Here is a 26770-nt window from a genome sequence, read left to right on the forward strand (position 1 = left end):
CAATTAACGTAAATTCCGGACTATAAGCTGCTACTTTTTTCCCTAACTTTCAACCCTGCGGCTTATTCAGTGATGCGGCCAATTTATGCCAATTTTCTAACGGCCGCTAGCGGCGCTCGAGTGTTGCTACTATTAACTACCCTGTCAAGCACGGTATGTTTTTTTAACTGTTTTGCGAGCGTGTTACTAGTACCGTTTTGCTGCCCTTCACAGGCACGGTTTGGGATGAAAGTTATATTATTATGATTAAAGCTTTGAAAACTCTCTCGGTGTACCGTCTTTCTTTGCAAATATGTGTAACCATGTATAATATGTATTTGCAACTGTATATTTTTGTAATGTATTTATTTGTATTTATTTTAGACACTTATTCTGATATGTTTTGCACGGATGAACGAAAAATGAGGGGCGGAACAAACGCGGGGTGCCGAGTTTAAGTGGGGACCGCTAAAGGTGAGGGACAGACAAGGAAAGAAGAGGGGGTAAAAAGTCGGTTAAAGAAAAAGGAGTTGCGTGAGTAAATGTGTTCATCTGATATATTTTTCCCACCCTTACCTTTGGAAATATCCACTTTTTTCCTTGGATTACTTTCAACGGGACCCGGACTCTGCAGGTCTGCATCAAACCTTAAGTACCGGTATCATTTTCCGTTCATTTTGCCGGCTGTGATTTTTGGAACTGTGGACTTTAATGAAGGACGTTTAGTTTCAATCGCGGGACTTGAAGTCGGGTTTGGGTTCATTTTGTGTTTGTGTTATATGTTTAAATGTGGGCGCATGCGGCTTATATACAGGTGCGGCTTGTCTCATCTCATCTCATCAGCCGTACCGCTTTTCCTCATTAGGGTCGCGGGGGGGCTGGAGCCCATCCCAGCCATCTCCGGGCAGTGGGCAGGGGACACCCTGAACTGGTTGCCAGCCAATCGCAGGGCACACAGGGACAGACAACTCATTCGCTCATTCAAACCTAGGGACAATTTGGACCGGCCAATTCACCTGAAATGCATGTTTTTGGTACGTGGGAGGAAACCGGAGTGCCCGGAGGAAACCCACGCAAGCACGGGGAGAACATACAAACTCCGCACAGGAAGTCTGGAGCTGGATTTGAACCCACGACAGGTTCCCATGACATGAACTGTGCCGCACAAGCGCTAACCACTGCGCTGCCGTGCTGCCCAGGTGCGGCTTGTGTATGTACAAAATCGGTTTACCTCTTAAAATGTGGTGGGTGTGGCTTATAATCAGGTGCGCTCTATAGTCCGGAATTTACGGTAGATAGGAAACCCACGGATGTGAATAGTAGATGTAGCAGTGTGATACCTGACTTCATCCTCCTAAACTCAGAATTCTAGAATTAATCCATCCATCCATCCATCCATCCATTATCTGCACCGCTTATCCTCAGTAGGGTAGGTGGGTGCTGGAGCCCATCCCAGCTATCTATGGGCAGTGGGCAGGGGACACCCTGAACTGGTTGCCAGCCAGTCGCAGGGCACACAGGGACAGACACCTCGCTCAGTCACACCTAGGGACAATTTGGACCGGCCAATTAACCTAACATGTTTTTGGAATGTGGGAGGAAAACCAGAGTGCCCGGAGGAAACCCACACAAGCACGTGGAGAACATGCAAACTCCACACAGGAGGTTCGATCTCATGACCTCAGAACTGTGCCGCACACGCGCTAACCACTGCGCCGCCATGCTGCCTCTAGAATTAATACTCAAAAGATTTGGGGAGGGGCGGGGGCTAAATTGGTGGGTCTGACAAGCATGTGGTCTTCCCTTGAATTGCTCATTTTCCTTCACCAGATGTAGTTTCACCGAGGTCAGTGCCTATCTTTTGACGAAAACCAAAAGAAGAATGAGAATGAAGTTAACATTGCCAGATTTTTAGCCATAAACCCCAGTATTTATAATCTGAATACTCTTAAAGCGGATTATTCTCTCGAATCATGGTAGGTGCTGGTGTGGTTGTAGAGCTGGACATGCAAAAAACACACATGATAATTGAAAAGAGTGTTTGCCCCAGCAGTCAAGTCAAGTCACATTTCTTTTTTATAGCCCTTAATTGTCATGATTACTGATGTGACTCAGCTGTGCCCGCTCATTTGGCGCCAACTGCCGCGGGTTCTGATTGGCTCCCTGTCACTATTTGAACCCTGTCCTGTCAATCCCCTGTTGTCAGTCCGTCTGCGAATCTCCGTGTATACTAGGCTAGCCTTTTTTGACCCTGACTCTCGCCTGTCCCGTATTTGATCCCGACCACATCTTATCTCCCGTCCCGGCTTACGACCCCTTTTTGTTCCCGACTATGTCTACTCTCCCGTTCTGGCTTACGACGCGTTTCCGACCCCGATCACGTCTTGCTCTCCCAGTCCTGGCTACCGACCAGTTTTCTGCCCCTGACACTGCCATCGCTCGCTAAGGAAGATCCACTTCTGTGTTCGGATCACAATCCGAGTATGAGAGCGACTTGCTTCCCACGCCCAGCGAACACCGGATCGTGGGTGCAGCCCTTCCTCTCTCTTTCAATAAAACCTGTGGTAAACGTCACGCAAGTGGGTCCTGTTTCCATTCTCGTCCTGACATTAATAACAAGATGTATCAAAAGACTGCATAGTATTACAATGACACCATCCCCTGATCTTAAACCAACATCCAGGCAAGGAAAAACTCAAAACCTCAGCACAAGGAAAATAAGAAACCTTGAGAAGGGGCCTCACAAGTGGTAATCCCCCTTCCAGGAAGACCAGAGTGCAATAGATTTAGCAATGGGTAACAGTACACAAAACATAGTGAGCATCCATAAAATAAAACAATAGGTAATATGTTGAAATGTGTCCAGAAAGTGCATGACAGCAACAACTCCTCAAGCCTGTAAAATAGTCCAAAAAGTCCATAACAGTAACGACGCAGCTTCCCATCTCTGCCGGCTGGTCGATGCAGGCATTGACAGGTCTGCATGCCCTCCCATCCTCCTACCCAACCAACTCCCGGGATGCAAATCCCACCCCGGCAGCAGTACCTGCCAGAGTACCAACCCTAGGGCTCGCCATGGGGACGACTAGCCACCCCCATCCCAGCAACATGGAGAAATTGCCTAGAAACTGAAGATCGCCAACATTGGTGGGTACTACTCCCTTTACAGAACAGTACACACAGAGTAGGAAGATAAGTCGAAGGCCCTCTGCACAATAAATCAAGAGGAAATGTACAAATGAGTCTCTAATTGGAGGAAAAGACGACTTACAGGTCCAAAACTAGCTGTTTGGTTTAATAGTACCCGCAAAACACCGGTGTCAACATCAACAGTGTTCTTTATTTAGGGAAGCGTACAGGGCTAGCGGGAGACGTGAGGGCTGTCGGACGTCAGCAGCTGAGCCGGGAAGGAAGTTTCGGAACACGTAGCCGATCAGAGTGCGGAGTTCTAGCAGGTCAAGTTTACCGGGGCTGGAGAGAAGATCGTAGCGTGGGACGGAAGCAGGTCGGATCGGAGGCAGGCAGAAACAAGTAAACATAGGTCAAGACGGAACAGGTAATCAGGAGAGTCACTCAGAGTACAAACGTAATCCTCAGACGAAGAGGTCTGGGCGTAGCGTGCTTAAGAAGGGAAAATTAGCCAATCAGTGGGCGTCCACGTGATTGCTCCAGGTGACTCGAGTTAGCAATCACGACAGGCGACTTCGAGATGCCTTCAAGGCACAGTGGCAAAGCCATATCCGAGACTAGCTAACATTGGCGAAAGAACTCATACACTGGACAACTCGTTTGACCCCAAACTTTTGAACAGTACTGTATGTGCAGAAACTCGGGTTACCGTGAAGCTAACATTTCTTGCTACTTTGTTTCCCTCCCACGCGTCTTTCTATTTTTGGTTCCGCAGCAGGCACAGAAATCACCGCTTAGCCAGCCCCCGAGCCGCCGTTCGCTCCACCGGACCCTTTCCGACGAGAGCATCTACCGTGGTCAGCGCCTGCCCTCTTTGACCGACTCGGTGATGGAAGCGACCCTCGGTGCCGACGTCCTTTTCAGCTGCTCTACTCTGCCCCGCTCGCCCGTCACCCGCGGTGTACCGCTTCGCCGGCCTTCCTACAAGCTGGGGGTCAAACTCCACGGTAACTGCAACAAAAAGTTTGTCATTTCGTACTCTTTGTCAAATTTTGGGCACTTGATTAAACAGATTAGAATATAATTCAATTTGCAGGGTTGGTACAAGTGCTGGAAATCCTTAAAAATCCATTATCCATTATCTCCACCGCTTATCCTCAGTAGGGTCGCGGGGGTGCTGGAGCCCATCCCAGCTATCCTCGGGCAATGGGCAGGGGACACCCTGAACTGGTTGCCAACCAGGTCACACTGAGACAGACAATTCACTTGCTCATTCACCCCTAGGGAAGATTTAGATCGGCCAATGTGGGAATGTGGGAGGAAACCAGAGTGCCCGGAGGATACCCACGCAGGCACGGGAAGAACATGCAAAACTCCACACAGGGAGGCTGCAATCGCTGGACTTGAACGCTAAACCTCTGTTGCAGGCCGAGCAAGCTCAACGCATGCAACGCCAGATGGAGCAATTAGCTCAGCGGACTGAGTCCCTGTCGCGTCTGCTGATTGAGCTCCTATTGGCAACGGCCCCGCCTTCCGCGGCTCCTTCTCTGGCCGCGACGTCACCTTCCCTTCCCACTCGAACAACGGCCCCGCCCGTCGTGGCCATTGCTGTGCCTCGAATGGGGTTCCCGGGAGGATTTGGCGCCGAGCTGTCCGTGGTTCCTGTCGGCCTCAACGCCGCGCCTGTCGGCCGACCTTCCATTACCTGTCGGTCTGACTCCCCTGCTTGCCTGTCTGACTCCCCTGCTTGCCTGTCTGACCCCCCTGCTTGTCTGTCTGACTCCCTTGCTTGTCTGTCTGACTCCCTTGCTTGTCTGTCTGACTCCCTTGCATGTCTGTCTGACTCCCTTGCTTGCCTGTCTGACTCCCCTGCTTGTCTGTCTGACCCCCCTGCTTGTCTGTCTGACTCCCTTGCTTGTCTGTCTGACTCCCTTGCTTGCCTGTCTGACTCCCCTGCTTGCCTGTCGGACTCCCCTGCTTGCCTGTCTGACCCCCCTGCTTGTCTGTCTGACTCCCTTGCTTGTCTGTCTGACTCCCTTGCTTGCCTGTCTGACTCCCCTGCTTGCCTGTCCGACTCCCCTGCTTGCCAGTCCGACTCCCCTGCTTGCCTGTCCGACTTCGCCGATCGCCAGTCCGACTCCGTCGATCGCCAGTCCGACTCCGCCGATCGCCAGTCCGACACCGCCGATCACCAGTCCGACACCGCCGTTTGCCAGTCCGACACCGCTGACCGCCAGTCCGACTCCGCTGACCGCCAGTCCGACTCCGCTGATCGCCAGTCCGACTCGTCAGCTCACCGCTCAGATTCGTCCGCCTTCCGCCCCTGCCTCTCCCCGTTGCTGCATTTTCGGAAGAGGGAGTGGGGTTGCCCTCATCGGGAGCGCCGACCCATTCTGGGGGGCGAGGTATTTGTTTCCTTTTGGGACCTCGGGAGCTGCCCTTTGAAGGGGGGGGTTCTGTCATGTCCTGCACGGTTGTCATGGCGCCCAGCTGGCCCCGCCCCTTGACACCGGCTGAGACTCATTGGACTGATTGCTCTTGGAGTACTTAAGCGCTCCTTTTGGAACTGCCCGCTGCTATATCATTGTTTAACCCTCGTTGAAACCCTGTTCATGCCTGTTTGATCTGAGTAATGCCTAGTTTGTAATTTTGATTGCCTTTGAACCTGTTTCGTTTTGTTTTTGGTCCGTTTGTGTGTTGGACAACTTTTCTTTCCTAATTCAAGTGAAAGATCGTCTACGCAAATGAGTTCCGACTTCCTGCTTCCCGGTCCGTTTCGTGACAAGATTATAACCTTTATCTTCTTTGTTTTCTTTTATCTTCACTGTTAAACGGGAGACTGGAGTGCCACGTCCAATTTCGTTGTCACAATATGTTCAACCCATTTTGTAACAATGACAATAAAGGTATATTCTATTCTATTCTATTGTATTCTAATATCTCTATTTGGATCCATCCGCCCACCCCTAGTGTTATTACACAGTGTTACTGAGTTTTTTTTGGTTTTTTTTGGTTGGACACCATTTTGTAAAGGCTTTTCTACTCACAGGTGACCTCTCGGCATCCGACACGTCATTGGTGGACTTGGTGGAGCGTCATCGGGGTCCTCTGCCTCAGGAGCTGATGCCCCTCCCAACTTCTGGCAGGGACAGTCCACTGGACTGGACACACTTGGTTGACGTGGCCAACACCTTTGACAGTGAAAGAAACACGCACTACGGTAAATTGTTTAGGTGTTATCTGAAAAGTCATTTTAACTCGGGGAGCCACACGAGAGAACAGACATTCTGTCGGGGGCCGGACTAGTAGATTAAAAAGAAAGATAAAGAGATAAAGAAATAAAAGAAAGGAGAGAGGGCAGGACAAAGAAAGAAAGAGAGAGAGAGCGTGTGAAACAAAAGATAAAAAGTCGAAGGAGAGGGGGAAAAGAAAGTAGAGGAAGAAAGAAATCCAAAGAGAAACAGAAAGACAGAAGGAGAGAAAAAAGAAAAGAAAGCACAAAGGGTTGAAGAGAGAAATAGAAAAGAGAGAAAAGGAAAAAAGAAAGTTAAAGCAAAAGAGGTTAAAAGACACGGAGAGAGAAAGAGACAAAGAGCAACAAAGGAAGAGAAAAAGACAGACACAGAGAGTGAAAGAGACAGAGAGAGAGAAAGACATTCATTCCCTTGGCGGGCTTGATCTGGCCCGCGGGCCGCCTGTTTGACACCTGTGCTCTCACGGGTGTCAAACAGTGATTCTATCCGACCCGCGAGGCAACGCTGAGGGAAGCGCAAGAGAAAAATGAGCTGCAAGTTGAAATATGTCTACGTGATGTTGCCAAAGCCAGGTGCCTCTCATAAACGCTGTACTTGTATTTCTCTCTCTCTCTCTCGCTCCTCTTTTCTCTCACTCTCTATTTCTCTCTCTTTCACCCTCTGTCTCTTTCTCTTTTTTTGTTTCTCTGTCTCTTTCTCTCTCTGTGTCTTTTTACCTTATTATGCTCTCTCTTCCTTTTTTTCCTTTTCTCTCCTTCTCTCTCTCTTGTTTTTCCCTTCTCTTTTTCTCCCCTCTTTCTCTCCTCTCTTTCTATTTTGTCTCCTCTCTTTCTCTCTTTCTATTTTTCTTTGGCTTTCTTCCCCCCTCTCTTTCTTTCCCCCCTCTCATTATTTATTTTTATCTCTTTTGTTTCTTACATCCTCACTCTCTCTTTTCCCCCTCTCCCTCTCTCTTTTTCTTTGTCCCTCCCTCTCTTTCTCTTATTTCTTTCTCTCTCTTTTTCTTTCTCTCTAATCTACTAGTCCAGCCCCCGAGAGAATGTTTGTTCTATCGTCTGGCCCTCGAGTTAAAATGAGTTTGACATCCCTGCTCTAGATCATTGGTCAGGAACCTTTTTGACCCAAAAAACAAAATATATTTATTTCATTTTTTGAGAGAGAGAGAAACACTATATATTATAACACAAAATACAACAAAGCCCGCACTCCAAACAGTTTTTCAGCGCATTTTATTTTACAGTGTGACGTTAGATGATTGGATCAAATCTATAAAATAATAATCATGCCAAAGCCTGTGTCCCAAAACATTGTAAATACTCTACTTAAAATGTATTTCCCTCCCACAGTTACTTAAGCGTGTTGAGGCTCATTTTTGTCCTAGATAATGGTTTCAAAACAAGGTGCAAACAAAGTTATTTTGTAAAAATGTCACAAAATACTGCAAACAAGGATAACAAAGACATGCATTTCAGGTGGATTGGCCGGTCCAAATTGTCCCTAGGTGTGAATGAGCGAGCGAGTTGTCTGTCCCTGTGTGCCAGTTGAGGGTGTCCCCTGCCCACTGCCCGATGATTGCTGGGATGGGCTCCAGCACCCCCGTGACCCTACTGAGGATAAGCTGTGCAACTAATGAGATGAGATGAGATCCTTCAGTGGACACATTGACATGTTCCCCAGCCCTGCCGTTTGACTGACAGCAAAAACCAGCCTATCACAGTCGCGCACACTGACAGTCACCCCCATCTAAAACACACACATATACAACCTGCCGTTCTCGATAGCATTTACTGTGTGCTGCCTGCTCAGAATACAGTGCACAATACGTTGATATATTCATTTCTAATCTCTTAATCCTTCGGTACATAAGGGTGCACCCGGTTGGTCATATGGCACAGTTACGAAGTCCTGGAAAAATTGGGGGTTTTTAGGAGTGCTTTCGGGTCGGGAAAAATGTGTAATTCTGTACAGTTGAACCTCGGTTCTCGACCATTATCCGTTCCAGAACCCTGTTCGAAAACCGATTTGTTCGATCACCGAAATCATTTTTCCCATTAAAAATAATGTAAATCGTTTTAATCCGTTCCAACACCCTGAATGTTTACCTTGAATGTTCAACGTTAACATAAAGCTAACCCAGGCTAATCGTACGTTCGCGTTATCGTAATCTTCCGTACGAAAGATTACGCTAACATGAACGTGTAAAAATAAAAAAAAAGGATAAAGAAAATAATTATGAATAGGATTTCTTACCTTTGTGGTGGTCAGCAGAAAGCGCAGGTGGACAGTGGGGTAATCCCTAGCAAGATCAGATACTCGCACACCTCGTTCATATTTTGCTATTATTTATTTTTTAAATACAATAGTTGTACGCGCTACTTTTCTTTTTTCACCTGTAGCAACTTTGCTGCTTGCACTGACCTTCTTCGTAGGCATAATAAGGAGCTAAAACACCCGTACGCCGCTCAGCATCGCACCCTAGCGTACACACTCACGCATTACCGGCGTTCGAACTCCGATTTTTTTGACCGAACAGCGAAGCAAGAATTTCTCGAAATTTTTGGTCGGACTCCGATTTGTTCGAACTGAGAGGCGTTCGAAAACCGAGGTTCCACTGTACTTGATTGACAAACTTGTTCCATGGGCATGGTTTGTTTCTTTGCAGTCCAGAGAAGTTACTTGTTCGGGGATTCAAACCACAGAAGTAGCGGCGCCTCCAGTCCTCAGCAGAGCCACATAGAACTGCAACCTGCTCCCATGTCCCGGCCCACATCGAGGTAATACAGGAGCTCAAAGGCTCTAAGTTTAAAGCGTGATTGGCGATCAGTAATCCTTACATAGATAAAAAAAACTATGAAAAAATGGAATTCCTTAAAGGTGCCGAGCGTCATTTGAAACCATAGGCTTGCAATCGTGACTTTAAGCCAGGAGATGGCAGCAGAGTACAAAGTTTTGTGTTCAATTCTTAGACACGTTTGAATAAACTCTTCTTTTTTCAATTTTGGGGGGGTTTGTTCCGCCCCAAACAGGCCTGATGGAAGTAAGATAAAAGCAGATAGACGCAATGGAAAATTAAGCATAAGGGCTCTTCGAACTCAGCTGGGCATTTTTAACACATCCTTAATAGAGAAAATCTTGTGTAAACACTCTTCAAACTACGCACCACATCTTTAATAAAGGATTTTTTTTCATGTACACAGTGAAGGCCACATAGGACTGGAGAGAAAGGTGACCAAGTTGGAGGCCATGGTCAAAATGCTTCAGGAAGACCTGAAAAAGGTAGGCAATAAAAACCTGACTGGTAGTAACAGCAAACCATGTATATTTTGAATATTAAAATGTGTCACTGGTAATCATTTTACTTCTCGATTTATATATTTATTTTATTTTTTAAATTGTTTTAGATGTGTTAACACTACTTGCTAGGACCAGTTTAATAAAGGGCCAGTGGGATTTTCCATTACTTCTCTACATTAGGTTTTGTTTTTGTTTTTGTTTAGGCTTGCTCTCTTAGTATAAAAGTAGTTGTCAGGCTTTTTGACTGCGCAGCCTTGGTGGGGAATGAAATGAAAGGAAATGAACTGCATTTATATAGCGCTTTTCAAGTCAAGACTTCCCAAAGCGCTTTACGGTGTGCTTCACATTTCCCAATAGCGGCCGTGCAGCTATGTAAGGCGCTAACCTGCTTATTGGGGGCATTAGGGGTTCAGTGTCTTACCCAAGGACACTTCGACATGTAACACGGAGGAGCCGGGATTCGAACTGCGATCTCTTGATCCCAGGACGAGCGCTCTACCTCCTCAGCATTGCGTCCCTGCTTTTGCAGACGATGTGTTGCTGTTGGCTTCCTCAAGCCGTGATCTTCAGCTCTCACTGGAGCGATTCGCAGCCGAGTGTGAAGCAACAAGGATCAATGATCAGCACCCTCAAATCCAAGACCATGGTAAAAGGGTGGCATGCTGAGATTTTGCCCCAAGTGGAGGATTTCAAGTATATCGGGGTCTTACTCACAAGTAAAGGTTGTATGAAACCACGGATGGACAGACAGATCGGTGCAGCGTCTGCCGTCATTCGGACCCTGTACCGGTCCGTCGTGGTGAAGAGGCAGCTGAGCCGAAAGGCAAAGCTCTCGATTTACTGGTCGATCTACGTTCCTACCCTCACCTATGGTCAGGAACTGTCGGTCATGGCCGAAAGAACACGATCCTGGATACAAATACAAGTGGCTGAAATGAGCATCCTCAGCAGGGTGGCTGGGCTCTCCCTCAGAGATAAGGTGAGAAGTTCAGTCACCCAGGAAGGACTTCGTGTAGAGCCGCTGCTCCTCCGCATTGAGAGGCGACTGTTGAGGTGACCCTGGCATTTGATAAGGATGTCTCCTTCCGTGGTGTTCCGGGTATGTCCCAATGGCAGGAGCCCCTGGGGTTGACCCAGGACAAGCTGGAGAGATTACGTCTCTAGGCTGGCATGGGAACTTCTTGGGAACCCGTCAGAAGTGGCTGTAGATAGGGAGGTCTGGGCTTTCCTGCTGAGGCTGCTGCTTCTAAAACCCAGCCACTGATAAGCTGAAGAAAATCGATGGATGGATGGATGGATCGACTTCTGAAATTTAACCCTGTACCTAGTATCAGTATTGCCACACGCCGCTGTCTGTATCTGAGTCAAATCAGGAGGCTTCTTCTGTCAAGTCAAGTCACATTTATTTTTATAGCCCTTATTCACAAAAATGTCTCAAAGGACTGCACAGAATTACAATGACACAATTACCTGATCTTAAACCAACATGCGGGCAAGGAACAACTCAAAACCTCAGCATGAGGAAAAAGAGAAACCTTGAGAAAGGACCTCACAAGTGGTAATCCCTCTTCTAGGATGACCAGGGTGAATCACAATTAGCATTATTATACACAAGCATAGTAAACACTAGGTAAGATGTTGAAAATGTCCGGAAAATGCAGGACAGCAACGACGCCCCCAGCCTGTAAACTAGTCCAGAAAGTCTATGACGGCCACGACGCAGTTTTCCATCTCTGCCAGCTGGTCTATGCAGGCGTTCACATGCTTCAGGTCAAACACTGGTCCGCTGACTCATCTCCAAATCGTCCTTCTCCTTCGTATCACCACCAGGCAGGCAGTCGGAAAAAGACAGGACAATACAGAATATGAGGTGGGCATCAATCATAAGCTTTGGAATAGAAGTGTGTCTTGAGCCTCGATTTAAAAACTTCCATTGAGGTTTCAGATCTTATCTCCGGAGGCAGGGCATTCCATAACACCGGGGCCCGGATGGAGAACGCTCTCGAGCCTGCAGACTTCTTGGCTCTCGGAGTCACAAGTTACTCCTACTACTGGGAACCATGAAAACCAGGACTACCTCTTTCATGTAGGGGAGCAACCCCCATACCCAAAGAAAACAGCCTGGAGAGGGATGGGCGCTGCGAGGCTGTACTGGCCCAAGACACACCACATGTTCATATTTTATAAGAAAAACTTCAATGGAACTGCTTATCTCCAGCGCTCGGTTTACCCGTCTCACAGCTTGGATATAAAACAAACACGAGGAAGAAAAAATGGCAATAGCCCTTCAATTTTAACAAAGCACTAGCAAGTTTTCCCCCCCAGAACAGATTTCATAGGTAGTACCAGGATTCATCTGTAAGAGGCAGCATAGTTTCACAGACCTCCCTATACCGGATTTCATCACAGGGGTTACTCAATACTTACAGGATTAGTTCAGGGACCATTTCTCAATACAGTAATCGTGTCAGGACCAGAACGAAGACAGGACCCACTTGCGTGCGTTTCTCTTAGTTTTATTTGGAAGAAGGGAAAGAATGGTACACACGATCCGTAGATCGCTGGTCGCGGGGAGCAGGGTGCTCGGACGCGGAAGTGGTATTTTTGTGGCGAGCGAAGGGAGTGTCGAGAGCGGGAAAAAACAGATCTGTGGCCAGGACGGGGGAGCAAAAATTGTAGTCAAGTTCAGAAAATGGGTCGGAGCTGGAAAACAGACGGGAATCAGAACAGGAGAGAGTCAGGGTAGAAAGGCTCGCCTAGCGTGAGCTGAGGTTCGCAGACGGACTGACAACCGGTGACAGGTAGCCAGTAATCATGACAAATCACTCGTTTTTTGTTCGATCTGCATTCCAAGAGAGTCCTGTCATAGTCAAAACCTGCAAAGTATTGACTCATGTATTTATCAAACACTGTTTTATACATTAAAACCAAAGAACAAACCCGATTTACAAGCTCAACCATTTGTTCCAATCTTTCTTAACCCAATGCGGTCCACGACTCAAAAGGTTTGACGGTGCATCAACAGATGGTTTCACCAAAGAGGTTGACTCACATTTTCTTTTTCTTCTCCCGAATTAAAAAAAAAATCGCAGGAGCACGAAGAGAAGGTGCGTCTTCAGACTCAAATCAAGCGGCTGTGGGAAGACAATCAGAGACTTCAGGAAGAGTCTCAGACCTCTGCTGCCAAACTCAAGAAGTTCACAGAGTGGGTTTTCAATACCATCGACATGAACTGACGGTTTGGGTGGAAGCTAGAAGGCCTCTTACTTCTCCCAGTCAGTTGGACAAAAGCCATTTCCTGACCTGCTGTAATCAAACAGTGGGTGTGGACTTTACAATCTTTTTTTTGGTGTTATTTCTACGGCCGGATTTTGAAATCATCACAGGCCGGCCGATGATGAGTTTGTGAAGAATGAAGACGAGGCTGGATTTGTATCTTTTTTCCCTTCTTCTCTTTTTCCATCCGAGACAGTGACCCAGCACTGTCGGTAATTTATTGGTGGTCTCTCACGTCATTGTGATTTCCCCTTGAAAGTTGATGAGGAAGAACGGAATTGTGTTCAAAGCCATGGGCAGCCATGCCACGCCATATCGTCAAGACTCCGTCCGGTCCTGGGGAGCATTGCGTCTTAGAGGCAATACACCAGAGATTGGAGAGGGCTCTCTCAGCAGGATTGGACCTTGAGAAGACTCTGGATCAGGGGTCGGGTAAGGTATGGCTTGCGGGCCGGATATGGCTCTTTTCATGAGTGTATCTGGCTCAGAGATCCTCCAAGATCCATAGTAATCTTCTCTGGGACTTTGCGACTTGAGTATATGCCGGTGGTTCTCAAATACTGGGGCGGGTGAAGGTGTGTTTGACTTCAGGTAACATTTTATTTTTAAAATGAAATTGCATCTCCGTTACACTAGGGGGCAGTGGCGTTCTCAGTGGCAGAATGTTTTGTTTTTAATTTAGCCTACACAGAGTATAAGAATATAGCACAGGTGTCAAACAGGCGGCCCGGGGGCCAGATCAGGCCCGCTATGGGATTGAATTTGGACCACGAGACAACACTCAGAGAAGCGCAAGAGAAAAACAAGCTGCAGGTTGAAATATGTCAACGTGATGTTGCCAAAGCCAGGTGCCTCAAACAAAGACACTGTACTTGTATTTATTTATTTCTCTCTCTCTCTTTCTTTTCCACCCCTTTTCTCCCACTCTGTCTCTCACTCTCTGTGTCTCTCTTTTCCTCTTTGTTGCTTTTTGTCTCTTTCTCTCTCTGCGTATTTTAACCTCTTTTGCTCTAACTTTCTTTTTTCCTTTTCTCTCTTTTCTCTTTCTCTCTTCAACCCTTTGTGCTTTCTTTTCTCTTTTCTCTCCTTCTGTCTTTCTATTTCTCTTTGGATTTCTTTCTTCCTCTCCCTTTCTTTTCCCCCTATCTCACGACTTTTTATCTTTTGTTTCACACGCTCTCTCCCTCTCTCTCTTTTTCTTTCTTTGTCCCGCCCTCTCTCCTTTTCTTTCCCTCTTTCTCTTATTTCTTTATCTCTTTTTCTTTCTCTTTAATCTACTAGTCCGGCCCCCGACAGAATGTTTGTTCTATCGTGTGGCCCCCGAGTTAAAACAAGTTTGACACCCCTGGCATATAAAATGAAGTGTAGACTCAAATTGTAGCAGGCCCTTAAGTGACCCCTTACTAAAAGCAATGGTGGGATCATTGAAGAGAGACAGGGTTAAGAGACTAACAAAAGTCTCCTCCCATAGCACTTCACTGCAACCTAGAAGGGAGCAAAGACAAGTGTGCTTACTATGTTGGCGGCTGACAGTATTAAGTCAAATAAATTAGACTGTCATTTGGAGACATTACAACCCAAGCGGATTAGATGCTTTCGTGTCAACTTGAACGGAGATGCCATGTTACCATCAAATCTCTGTTTTGCCCCTACCACCAAAATGTGATCTCTTTAAAAAAAGATTGATCTTGGGGGTGGCCTTAGAGGATTTCTTCTTCTGAGGGGGGGTGTGACAGAAAATATTTGAGAAGCACTGATGTATGCGAAGCCGAAGCAACACAATGAGCCAATTTTCAGTCTATAAAGAAGCAAAGTTTAAACTACATTTAAGACCACAAAAACTTGTTGACTCAAAGAGCAATGAAAGCGAAAATATATGTGTATATTTTTTATTTTATTCTATTTTGAGAGAGAGAGAGCCACACCATTTTTTTTCAAGATAAAAATTGACAAAATCCACAAAACCACCAAACACGCTCTCCGGCCAAAAGTTAATTCTTCAGAGCATTTTATTTCACTGTGTGACGTTTAATAAGTTGATCAAATCCTTAAAAAAAAATTCATTCCAGAGCCCCATATCAATAAACATACCAGTTACAAATTATTTCCCTCCCGCAGTTCCTTAAGATTGCTGAGGTTCATTTTAACCGTCATTTTTGTCCCAAGTTATGGTTTTAAAACAAGGTGCAAGCAAAGTTCTTTTGTACAAATGTTACAAAATACTGCAAATGAGAAGGATACCGATTGTATTTACCTTCTGCGCAGACGGTGCTAGGCGAGAGAGAGAAAGGTGTGCGCTATGTGTGCATATCTCCGCACAGCCCTACCGCTCAGCGGATCAAATTGCTCTAGCTGCTTGGCCGGCATTTTCAGGTGTTTATCGTTTGTTCTGTGGCTTTTCATCATAAAATATCTCAACAGTGAACATACATTGTTTAATTAGCTTCCATATAAAGAATTCCATTGCAACATACACCCAAAACTGGGTCTGTTGGTGTGACACTTTGACAATAAACTGTAGTTGAAACTGTGCGCCATATATACTACAACAAAATGCTTGAAATCTCAGCGTTGCTTAGGCTTCTCACGCGTCAAAATGGGAACAACACAGAGAAGATTTGCAGGTGCAACAGTTTTATCTCTGAACCAGATGTGCCCATAAAAAGAGCCATATCAGGCCAAGAGCAAAAGGTTCCCGAAACCTAGTTTACACTCATGGTTTTACACCCACAGACCCTATTTTGGCTGTACGTTTCCTAAGGAATCCTTTATATGGAAGCTCATTAAACAATCTATGTTCACTGTTGAGATATTTTTATGATGAAAGGCCACAGAACAAACTGTAAACACCCCAAAATGCCAGCTAAGCAGCTAGAGCAATTTGATTGGGTGGCGGACCCATATTAGGGCTACAACAACTAATCATTGATTAAAATCAATTACTAAAAGTGTTGGCAACCAGTTAGAGCATTGATTTGTTGTATCACGTGATATATGAGACACTCAGTATGTTAAATCAATGCAAATAAGAGGTCACACAATTCCGTTGTAGTGCCACTTTGGTCTGGCAGAGGGCGCAAGGCCGTTTTTAAAAAAAAAAAACAAAGGTTATCTTTATTCTTTATCATTACAAACAAAATTGCCATCAACGCTTTACTATGTAGGGTTTGACTGTTTCATCATGAAACAAAGTTGACAATTTTCAAGGGGACAGAAAGATCTGTAGAAGAAAAAAAATCTGAATATGAAATAAGTGATAAAAAATGAATACATTCAATAAATTATCTAAAAAAAAAAACAATTATAATGGCATGTTAAACTACACAAGGGGAAGATGCTTAAGCATAATATATATATATATATATATATATATATATATATATATATATATAATTTTCATATTGGGAATGTTTATTATATTTAACAAAAATTTAAAAACGATGGTGACAAAATTTTGAAAAGTGGGTTTACATTTTTGATATATTTTGATGGATAAAAAAAATTGCTACGCATCAAATAAAATATATTACTCTTTATCTTTTGTCGAAATATAATCTGATATTTGGACACGGTGGTAGAAAAAGTGTATCTTACATATTTGCAGGTGTATAGCATACATTTGCATGTACTTTTATTTATTGTCAAGTTATTTGAAATGTGTACAGAATATTCAGTTTCGTAAAATATTTTCTATCCTTTAATATTTGAATGAAGTTGAGGTACAAAATGTCTATAAGAAATCTGATTCATCAAAAAATCGTAAAATAATCAACCGATTCATCGATTATGAAAATAATCGTTAGTTGCGGCCCTAATCCGTATCCTCGTTGCAATATTTGGTGACATTTTTACAAAAGAACTCTGCTCGCACCTTGTTTTGGAGCCATTATTTACGACAAAAATGACAGTCCAAATGAGCCTCAAGGATCTTAAGTGTCAGCGGGAAAGAGACATATTTTAAGAGGTACATTTCTTGATACGGGCTCTAGCAATTTTTCATATACCGTTAATTCCGGACTATTGAGCGCACCTGATTATAAGCCGCACCCACCACATTTTAAGAGGATAACCGCTTTTGTACTTACACAAGCCGCACCTGTATCCAAGCCGCATGCGTCCAGATTAAAACATATGGCACAATCACAAAATTAACTCAAACCCGACTTTGTGTCTTGCGATTGTAACTGAATATAAAGTACACAGTCCAAAAAATGAACGGAAAATGATACGGGTACTTAAGGTTTGATGCAGACCTGCAAAGTCCAGGTTCCGTTGAAAATAATCCAAGGGAAAAAAATGTATATTTCCAAAGGTAAGGTTGGGAAAAATATATATCCACTATTGTCCGCTGCGTCCACAAACATGTCTCACCTTTACTCCACTTCCCGTCAGCCCGCATTTGCTCCGCCCCTTCTTTTTGATTCGCCCGTGGAAAACATATCAGTATAAGTCTCTAAAATAAATACATTACAAAAATATACAGTTGCAAATACATATTATACATATTTACAAAGAAAGACGGTACACCGAGAGAGTTTTCAAAGCTTTAATAATAATATTATAACTTTCATCCCAAACCGTGCCTGTGAAGGGTAGCAAAACGCTACCAACAACACGCTCGCACTATAGAAAACGGGTCTGTTTAAAAAACATACCGAATTCGTTGAAATCACGGTTCCTCCTTTTAACGACGTCTTCAAAGTCGTCTTCCCCAGTAGGGGAAAGAGACTTTGTCATATAGACGTCGTTCCACGCTCCCTTATTCAAAAACACGCTAGCAAAGTAAAATTTACGTGCAGTAGCTCTGTTTCCTTCTTTATCGGATTGCTCGATTGCTTTTAGCTTGAAAGCTGCGTGATGTTCCCTTCTTTTTGCAATTTGCATGATGAGGGTACGTTGTTGCAGTCTTCCTCTGCTCATATATTCCACGGGTCGTAAATCTTACCTTTTGTACTCGAGCGCCGCTGGCGGGCGTTAAAAAAATTACATAAATTGGCCGCATCACTGAATAAACCGCAGGGTTGAAGGTTTGGGAAAAAAGTAGCGGCTTATAGTCCGGAATTTACGGTACTTTATTAAATCATCAAACGTCACGCAGTGGAATTAATTGTGCTGAAGATTTTGCTTTTGTGTGGAGAGCGGGTTTGGTGGTTTTGTTGATTTTTGTCTTTTGTCCCAAAGTATCTTACTTTCTTGTCTCTTTGAGTCCAACATTTTTGCAAACCCATGCTATGGATCCTGGCCGTTTGCATTTCGGGGAGGGTGGGAGGATAACAGGTTTACTTTCTTGTATTATAATTGCAGGTATTTAGTTCTTTGTGCAGTACAACGCTCTGATGTAACGGTTTTCATTCTTTCTTAACCTTAACAGCTGGAGCCTGCCTTTGTGCTTTTGATTTCTGTGTTTGGTGGCCCGTTTCGTAGTGCTCAAGCCTGTTATTGTGTTGTTTCGAAAAAAACAGAAAGAAGAAAAAAAAACAACTTCTCATGAATATTCGATGTGCAAAGTCCGTACACTTTGAAGTTGCCCACCTTGAAACATGAACTGGGCCAGAAGCACATCAGCCGGCTTTGAATGATAATGAGAAAGCGTATAAAAAAAGGGGAACTGAGCGTTTTTCTTCACTTCTCATCACTTGTGTACTTTTCCCTCAGGTTTTGTGAAATTCTAAGAGTATTTATTTCGACAAGAGAAGGATTTCTCTTTGGAGAATCCCTAAATCATTACTGATGCGTGTGTGTCATAGTGTGAGCAAGTTTGTACAGCCGTGCCTGCAGTCACTTTGGTCACTTTTCCTCTCAAGATGAGCAGGGACGTACGTGCCTTAGCACCTGGCAAAACGTAGAAGCCAAACATCCTTCTTCATCCCGTTAATCCACCCTAGAAAGAAAGAAATAAAACGATTGTATTGCTCGTCACACCGATAAGAATTGTTTCAACACTCGTCGGATAGGGGTAAGATCTTAAACTGCCAAACTGCCAAACTGAAATTCTGGGTATGAATCAAGTCTAAAATGTCAATCATTACGTTCGGGTTCGGGCCAGGGTTCTCTCTCGCAGTTTTTTTATTATTATCCAGCTGTCGTTGTTCTTTATTTCTTGTTCTTTGTGGAGCATCCTTGCAATTGATTCCGCCCCCTTCTCATGCATCAGAGCCTGCGTCCAGACCAAATCACTCCCTCTCCCTCCCAAGTCCTCAAAAATATAATATGAAATTCCGGGTTTATTCCCTCAAATCAAGTTAGATGTAGGGCTGGATTTTTTAGCCCTGACCTTACCTTTGAATACCCTACTGGATCCATATGTAAAAATAATCCACTTGCAAACATTATTATAAGTGCTCAAATACTGAATGATAGATTGAAGACTCATTCTTATCAAGTCAAGTGGCATTATCTTACACATTTGGAGCTCTATTAGGGATAAACGCGATTGCCGATGCACAAAATAATCAAGCAAACATTTGGGCATATTATCCATCCATCCATCCATTATCTGCACCGCTTATCCACAGTAGGGTCGCGGGGGTGCTGGAGCCCATCCCAGCCATCTTTGGGCAGTGGGCAGGGGACACCCTGAACTGGTTGCCAGCCAGTCGCAGGGCACACAGGGACAGACAATCCGCTCGCTCATTCACACCTAGGGACAATTTCATTCATTTATTCATTCAATTTGGACCGGCCAGTTCACCTGACATGCATGTATTTGGAATGTGGGAGGAAACCGGAGTGCCCAGAGGAAACCCACGCAAGCACGGGGAGAACATGCAAACTCCACACAGGAGGTTCGATCTCATGACCTCAGAACTGTGCCGCACATGCGCTAACCACTGCGCCGCCGTGCTGCCCTTGGGCATATTAGTAAACGTAAAATACATTATTAAGATTACAATGTAGTAGACGTTCAAAATAAGAAGAAAAGACATAAATGGATTTCGAACTTACTAGTAGGACAGGGAGAGAAGCTGTCATATAAAAAAAATCCAACCTGTTCCAAAAGCCCTCCCCTTGAACCTTTCTTTTATTAAATCTTAAATGAATGAATGAATGAATGAATGAAACTTTATTTTAAATAAGATAAAAACAAAACAACAAAAAACAATGTTAACGTATATTTCGGATTAAAAGCAGGAATGCTTGTTGAATCATAAACATATGCTTCTTACTTTTCCTTTTTGGGCATATACATCAACATTGTTTTTATTTATTTATTTTTTTACTCGTTTTGTTTTTAATCATGTTTGAAATAAGGTTTTGGTTATTCATCCATTCATTTGTTCAAGATTTAATAAAATAAAGGATTCTTCATGGTTACAAAAATCCCATCAGCCATAAGCGGTGTAGAAAATCAAAGGACATTATTGGCTGATAGTTATGTAAATGTTGCATAATATCAAAACAATCCAAATAATAGTCAAAACAACAAACAGTATGCCAAAGTAACAAACAATTTTGCGCAATAACAATAGAAAAAAATGAAAAAACTAAACAGCCCTGCCTGGCATCCTTAGTAAACTACTTCGCTAGTTTCTGATAACAAAACAATAAAGAATGTACTTATCGTTCCTCCATTTTCATTCAGCAAAGAATCAAATCAATCAATCTTATATTGTAACAAACATTACATTTTTATGAGTACATCTTAAAATATTTGTTGTTTCTGCAAATCTTATTAATTATGACACATGAGAAGCCGAAGCAACACCGAGATAACAAGGGCTCTGGTCTAGTATCTATAGGGCAGAGTTTCAACTACAGTTTATAGTCAAAGTGTCACACCAACAGACCTTGTTTTGGATCTATGTCGCTATGGAATTTTTTACATGGAAGCTCATAGAACGATGTCTGTTCACTGTTGAGACACTTTATGATGAAAAGCTACAGAACAAACTGTAAACACTTGGCACCCAAGGGATGGGAAGAGCTATGCATACATAGCGTAGAGCGCAGGTGTCAAACAGGCGGCCCGCGGGACAGATCAGGCCCGCTAAGGGATTGAATCCGAGCCGCGAGACAACACTCAGAGAAGCGCAAGAGAAAAACAAGCTGCAGGTTGAAATATGTTAACTTGATGTTGCCAAAGCCAGATGCCTCGAGCAAAGACAGTGTACTTGTATTTATTTCTCTCTCTCTCTCTTTCTTTTCCACCCCTTTTCTTCCACTCTTTCACTCTCTGTGTCTCTCTTTTTCTCTTCCTTTGTTGCTCTTTGTCTCTTTCTCTCTCTTTTGCTTTAACTTCTTTTTCCCTTTCTCCCTTTTCTCTTTCTCTCTTCATACCCTTCGCGCTTTTTTTCTCTTTTCTCTCCTTCTGTCTTTCTCTTTCTCTTTGGATTTCTTTCTTCCTCACCCTTTCTTTTCCCCTTCTCTCACGACTTTGTATCTTTTGTTTCTCGCGCTCTCTCCCTCGCTCTCTTTTTCTTTCTTTGTCCCGCCCTCTCTCCTTTTCCCTTCCTCTTTCTCTTATTTCTTTATCCCTCTTTTTATTTCTTTTTAATCTACTACTCCAGCCCCCGACAGAATGTTTGTTCTATTGAGTGGCCCCCGAGTTAAAATGAGTTTGACACCCCTGGCGTAGAGCCTTCTCTTTCTCGCCCAGAGCCATCTGCGCTGAAGGGAAATGTTCTCCTCATTTGCAGCATTTTGTGACATTTTTAGAAACCAAATTTGCTTGCACCTTGTTTTGAAACTCAGGACAAAACAGTTCCAATGAGCCTCAACACTCTTAAGTAACTGCGAGAGGGAGATAAATTCTAAGTGGTATATTTATTGTTACGGGGCTCTGGAATTATTATTTATTTTCATAGATTTGATCAACTCATCAAACGTCACACAGGGAAATAAAATGCTCCAAAGACTTTTGCCTGGCGAGCGTGTTAGGGCACGGTTTCAACTACAGTTTATAGTCAAAGTCTCACATCAAAAGACCCCATTTTGGATTTACGTCGCTATGAATTTCTTTATACGGAAGCTTATTAAACAATGTATGTTCACTTTATGACGAAAAGCCACAGAACAAACTGTAAACATCCTAAAATCACAAAACAAATTCTGTAAAAATACAAAACTTGATGTACTCACTGAAGTTTGGAAGCATTTACAATCACAACAGCACTGTACTCGTCCTGAGCCGTTCGATTAGTAATGAAAGACCTCTCCGTTGCCCCGAGCACATTAGAGAGGTACAAAGGAGACACAAGCAATTTGCGTTTCTATTTCTGTATAAAAATACAAAAATATTAGCACGAGGAATAGGAATGCTTGGAATCTTTGTAAAAGGCAGTGTCGGCCGATTGATTCAGGTTAGTAACAGCGACGTCGTATTGTTTTCTTTATCGTTCCCAACAATAATCGACTCAGTAATTTCTGTTTATACTTAATAACATTAGGACATTGAACAAAACTCCTTAAACCAAACAAACTGTCCTCTTACTAGCGTTTGGCCCACGGCCGTCATGCGAGGCAGTAGAAAAGAGAGCGAGCTATCGATCAGCTCCTCTTTTTATACCAAACAAACTGTCCTCTTACTAGCGTTTGGCCCACGGCCGTCATGCGAGGCAGTAGAAAAAAGAGCGAGCTATCGATCAGCTCCTCTTTTTATATGGACCAGGGACGCTTCATGCTGGATGAATAAATCCGCCCAACGTTAATTTCTCAATACGTCAAAAAAAAGAAGCAAGCATTTTTCTATTAAATACAAACCCTACGCCCCTTTTCACCCCTAGAGGGCAGTCAAGGTGTAAAGGAGCTGACGTCCAGCAAAGGTTCTATCCATGTTTGGGACTACTTTGTGAACTGGTGTTCTCTGTGATGAACAATAATAAAAGAAAGCAAGGCTCAAGGTCATCAAAGACTTGAAGGACGTTGTTAAAATGTGCTGCTACTCAGGATTTGACACTTTATATGGATGCACTCGTAAAGGGAAATATATGCCGAGTTTCAGGAGCATCAAGTAGACTGCAGGAGTGCAAAGAGGGAAGGGGAAAAGGGTGTAAAGGCACAACATTTGTTTGCACAAATCATTTAAAACAAGATTAAGACGATATCGATGTTATTGCCCATTCACTGCTCATACTCTTGTTTTGTATTTCTTTTTTATTTATTGTAAATTCGGTACGCCACTCGAGGCAAACGTGTTCTTTGTTTATAGCTCCCACTTGAGTTTGTTTAGTGTGGTGAGTTGGTTCAGATGTAAAGCCGCGTTTATTCAACTGTTGGAGAATTTGTTAACACATTCAATGCCAAACATGAAAATATATTTTAATTTTGTTTGTGAATAAATGTATTGTGCTTAGACGAGATCCCCTTTCATCCGTGATTGTAATTTTTTTACTGACAGGACATAAATTCTAGAGCCAAACTCAATTGAATTCCACAACTGGATGGTTTTTGTTGAAATATTTCATCAGAGTGCCAGAATCCCGACACTCGCCTGTGCCATAACTGTTTCAGAAGCATTGTTCTTGAGTGGCCAAATGTAAAAATATGTTTTTTTTTGTTTTTGTTTCATTTAAAAAAAAAAAAAAAAACTACCGTATTTTCCGTAATAGTTTTTGGTCCTATATTTTCCATACATAAGGCGCACCGGATTATAAGGCGCTACAATGGGAACGTCGACAAAACAGTCAGATAGTTCAGTCCAACTTATTACCCCCTTAACATTCCCAAAGCTTGCAAAGAAGCAAATACGTGTCGAAGACACGTGCGGATGCGGTGTCCGTACAGTGTCACCAAAAACATTTCTTAGTTTCCATTTTATTTTTTGCTGGCAACTGTGTGGACAGCAAAGTAAGAATTTGATTGTGCAGGGAAACGGGGTTCTTTACTGTGCGTATGACAATAAACACTTTGAATTGAATTGAGTTTAGAAATAGACTCATCACAGAAACATCAAGATCGTTCTAAAACAAGATACCGGGAAAATATAAAGCCGCATAGCTCACCTAAGTTCTCTTGCAGCCATCACATTTAATAATGATACGTAACCATGGTCTTCTTACAACCGTGAGTGTAGTAAATCCAGGAGAGTCAAATATTTACAAATACAGAATACTAAAAAATGTTTTCTCTATGCTGTAGTGAAACCCAAACAACGTGTGATTCACATTCATCTTTTTCGGCCAATTGCAGGCTTTGTTTCGCCCCTTTAGCCTATGCGAGCCTGTAAATGATAAAAAGGATCCGCCCCCTTTACCTCCGAATAACTTTAGCCAGTAGTGACTGATTCAAATGATGATTGACACATTGGTTAGGAAATGAAACGCCGGTATATAAATCCCAGCATACACTGCGGACGACTTCACCTTCGGGGGAAAATCGAGTCGGCGGCTGCTTGCCTTAGTTGCAAGACTTTGCGACTTATTATTGATCCATAGATAAGGCGCACTGTATTATAAGGCGCATGGTCAGCTTTTAAAAAAATAAAAACTTTTAGGTGCGCCTTATAGTGCGGAAAATAGAATAGAATAGAATAGAATATGCCTTTATTGTCATTGTACAACATGGGATATGCTGTGACAACGAAATTGGACGGCTCCAAACAAAGAACAAAGGAACAAAGTACTAGATGCCTTTGTTGTCCTTGGCGCGCGCTTCAGAGGGGGGGGGGCATGTTGTGAGGGTCAAACAGAGTTCCCGGACCAAATGTTTGATCTTACATGACACAGTCCAGCGTTTTTCCGAATTGCTCAGTCCACAATTAGTAGATTAGCGAGTCCACAATTGAAGGATTTGGGAGTACAGTCATTAAACATTCCCGATTAAAGTCGCCGTCGACGATAAGCTCCGTTGGGGTAGTGCAAGCTGATATTTAGCAGCGAAAGGAGATATAGCGCTATGCTAACGTTAGCATCTGGTGAAAATACAGTAATATAAAAGGTTTGGCGCAGCTCTTTAGGAAGTGTCAAGCCTCTGGGAATGATTTCAGTGTGAAAAATCAACATTAGATGGCAAGAGTGGCTTTGATCTTGTCTACACATCGAGGGAGCCCCAACTTCTTAATGTTTCTCCCTGCATCAAGCGATGGAGTGTGTGCTGGTGGCCCATATGGAAAGTAGACGTAGTGAAGCAGTGTGAGAAGAAGCGAGATTGATTGATTGATTATTGCTCCAGCGAAGGTCGGGGGGTCCCGTCCCTGTGCGTTGAGCCGACCAGATGAACCAGGTTTTTCCAATGCTGGTGGTCTTGTGCCAGCTGTTCTGCATCCTCTACAGCAACTCCGTGTTGTTGGAGGTCGCCCGCAACGACGTCGAGCCATCGAGTGCGGGGTTTCCCTCGTGGTCGTCTCCAGCCTGCGGCCTTTGGGTCAAACTGGAGAATGGCTCGTGTCGGATGGTCTGGTGGTAGACGAAGGACATGGCCAAACCAGCGGGTGCGGCGTTGTGCGACCAAGGAAGATGCTCGGGGCTGGCACGTGCGGGCTCTGAGCTCTTTATTGGAGACTCGCTGGGGCCACCTGATGTTCTCGATGGTTCTGAGAGCCCTGCTATCAAAACCGTCGATTCTTGTGGCCAGGGTGTCGTTCAGGGGCCATGTTTCTGAGTCATAAAGCAGGATAGAGAGTACGGCGAGGTTGTAAATGCGGAGCTTCGTCTTGCGTGCGATGGTCTGGTGCCGCCAAAGTGGTTTCCAGAGAGACTGCAGAGCAGATGCTGCCAGGGCTCTTCTGCGGAGAATCTCTGGTTTTAGGTCGCCATTGTCTGTCACCATGGACCCCAGATACACAAAGCTCTTGACAGGCTCTACGATGTCGCTACCAATTTGGATGGGCGGTGGATCTGGTCCATCACCGACATACATGAACTTTGTTTTCGTCCAACTCACTTGGAGGCCAAGCCGCGCTGCCTCTTCGCTGTAAATGCCTAGAGCGTCTCTCAGCTGGCTGAGAGGAAGCGAGGATATGGAATAATAGTTAACGCTTCAACCAAGCTTTTTTTCCTTTCTAAAAAAACGACCAAGTCCCTTCGTCATCGTGGGGGCAAAGAGGAATGACGATTCGTGCACGTACGCAGAAATGCGATCGCCGTGGTGACCGAAATCGTCTTGTCCCCAGAAAGTTTGGCCGCTGAAAAGTCTTTGCAAAGTTAATGCATAAGTTCAGTGTTCTTGTAATTTTGCAAGAAAAGTGCCCTTGTTTTTATAGAAAGCATTATTTTGATTTTAGACATATCACAATTGCAACAAAAAGGGGCATCAGGGTGAAAGTTCTGCTTAAAATGCATCCTTTCACAAAAAAAATGTTTTTCTTAGAAGTTTTATCGGAAATCAGTATTTTCAAAAAACTTAGTAAAGTTCAACTGACTTTTACTAAACAATGGAAAAACTAGAAACACACCGTTTTCTTATGTAAGGTGAAGCTGGAGCCATCCTAGTGGAAAAGCGCCTTAAATCGCTTCCTTACTATGAAAGGAGAAGCCCATCAATTTCGTTCTACTTTTGTATAATGTCAATAAAGACCATTCATTCAACTGACATGTTGTGTTCTGTGTTTTTAATTTGTAAATTTATATTTGTTATTTTGCTATTCATATACTCTCAGTCGGTAAGGACAACATCTCGAGGTAAGTTTGATCCTTTGGGGGCTTTTATGACGGGGCGTCGCTGCTTCTGGGATTTTCACTTTTTCCGACTGTAGGGCAAATAAGCCCGGCAAATCAATGACTTCCACCTTTTTTGTTTCAAATAACTCACTTTAGAATGGATAGAATGACTGTATCCTCTTTTGTACAGTTCCCTGCTGTACTAATTAGCCGTGTACCATCATGAAATCTGATAACATGAAGTTTTGAATGTAATTAAAACGTCCAAGGCTATGTATTGATAAAATAATGTTCTCACCTTAC

General features: G+C 43.8%; 1 protein-coding gene across 1 annotated transcript in view; it reads left to right on the forward strand.

The window, feature by feature from the left end:
- sipa1l1 (signal-induced proliferation-associated 1 like 1) overlaps positions 1-16256 on the forward strand; it is a 117677-nt gene extending 101421 nt beyond the window's left edge. The window contains exons 19-23 of the mRNA XM_088325724.1: positions 3884-4115; positions 6158-6328; positions 9025-9136; positions 9560-9638; positions 12749-16256. Coding sequence (XP_088181850.1) covers positions 3884-4115; positions 6158-6328; positions 9025-9136; positions 9560-9638; positions 12749-12892 — 738 coding nt within the window. The 3' untranslated portion in view covers positions 12893-16256. The remainder of the gene's footprint in view (positions 1-3883; positions 4116-6157; positions 6329-9024; positions 9137-9559; positions 9639-12748) is intronic.
- The last annotated feature ends 10514 nt before the right edge of the window (positions 16257-26770 follow it).

This window comes from Urocampus carinirostris, chromosome 20 (genome assembly GCF_059441175.1).
Source record: "Urocampus carinirostris isolate Australia breed hairy pipefish chromosome 20, RoL_Ucar_1.0, whole genome shotgun sequence".
In the NCBI taxonomy this organism is placed as follows: Eukaryota; Metazoa; Chordata; class Actinopteri; order Syngnathiformes; family Syngnathidae; genus Urocampus; species Urocampus carinirostris.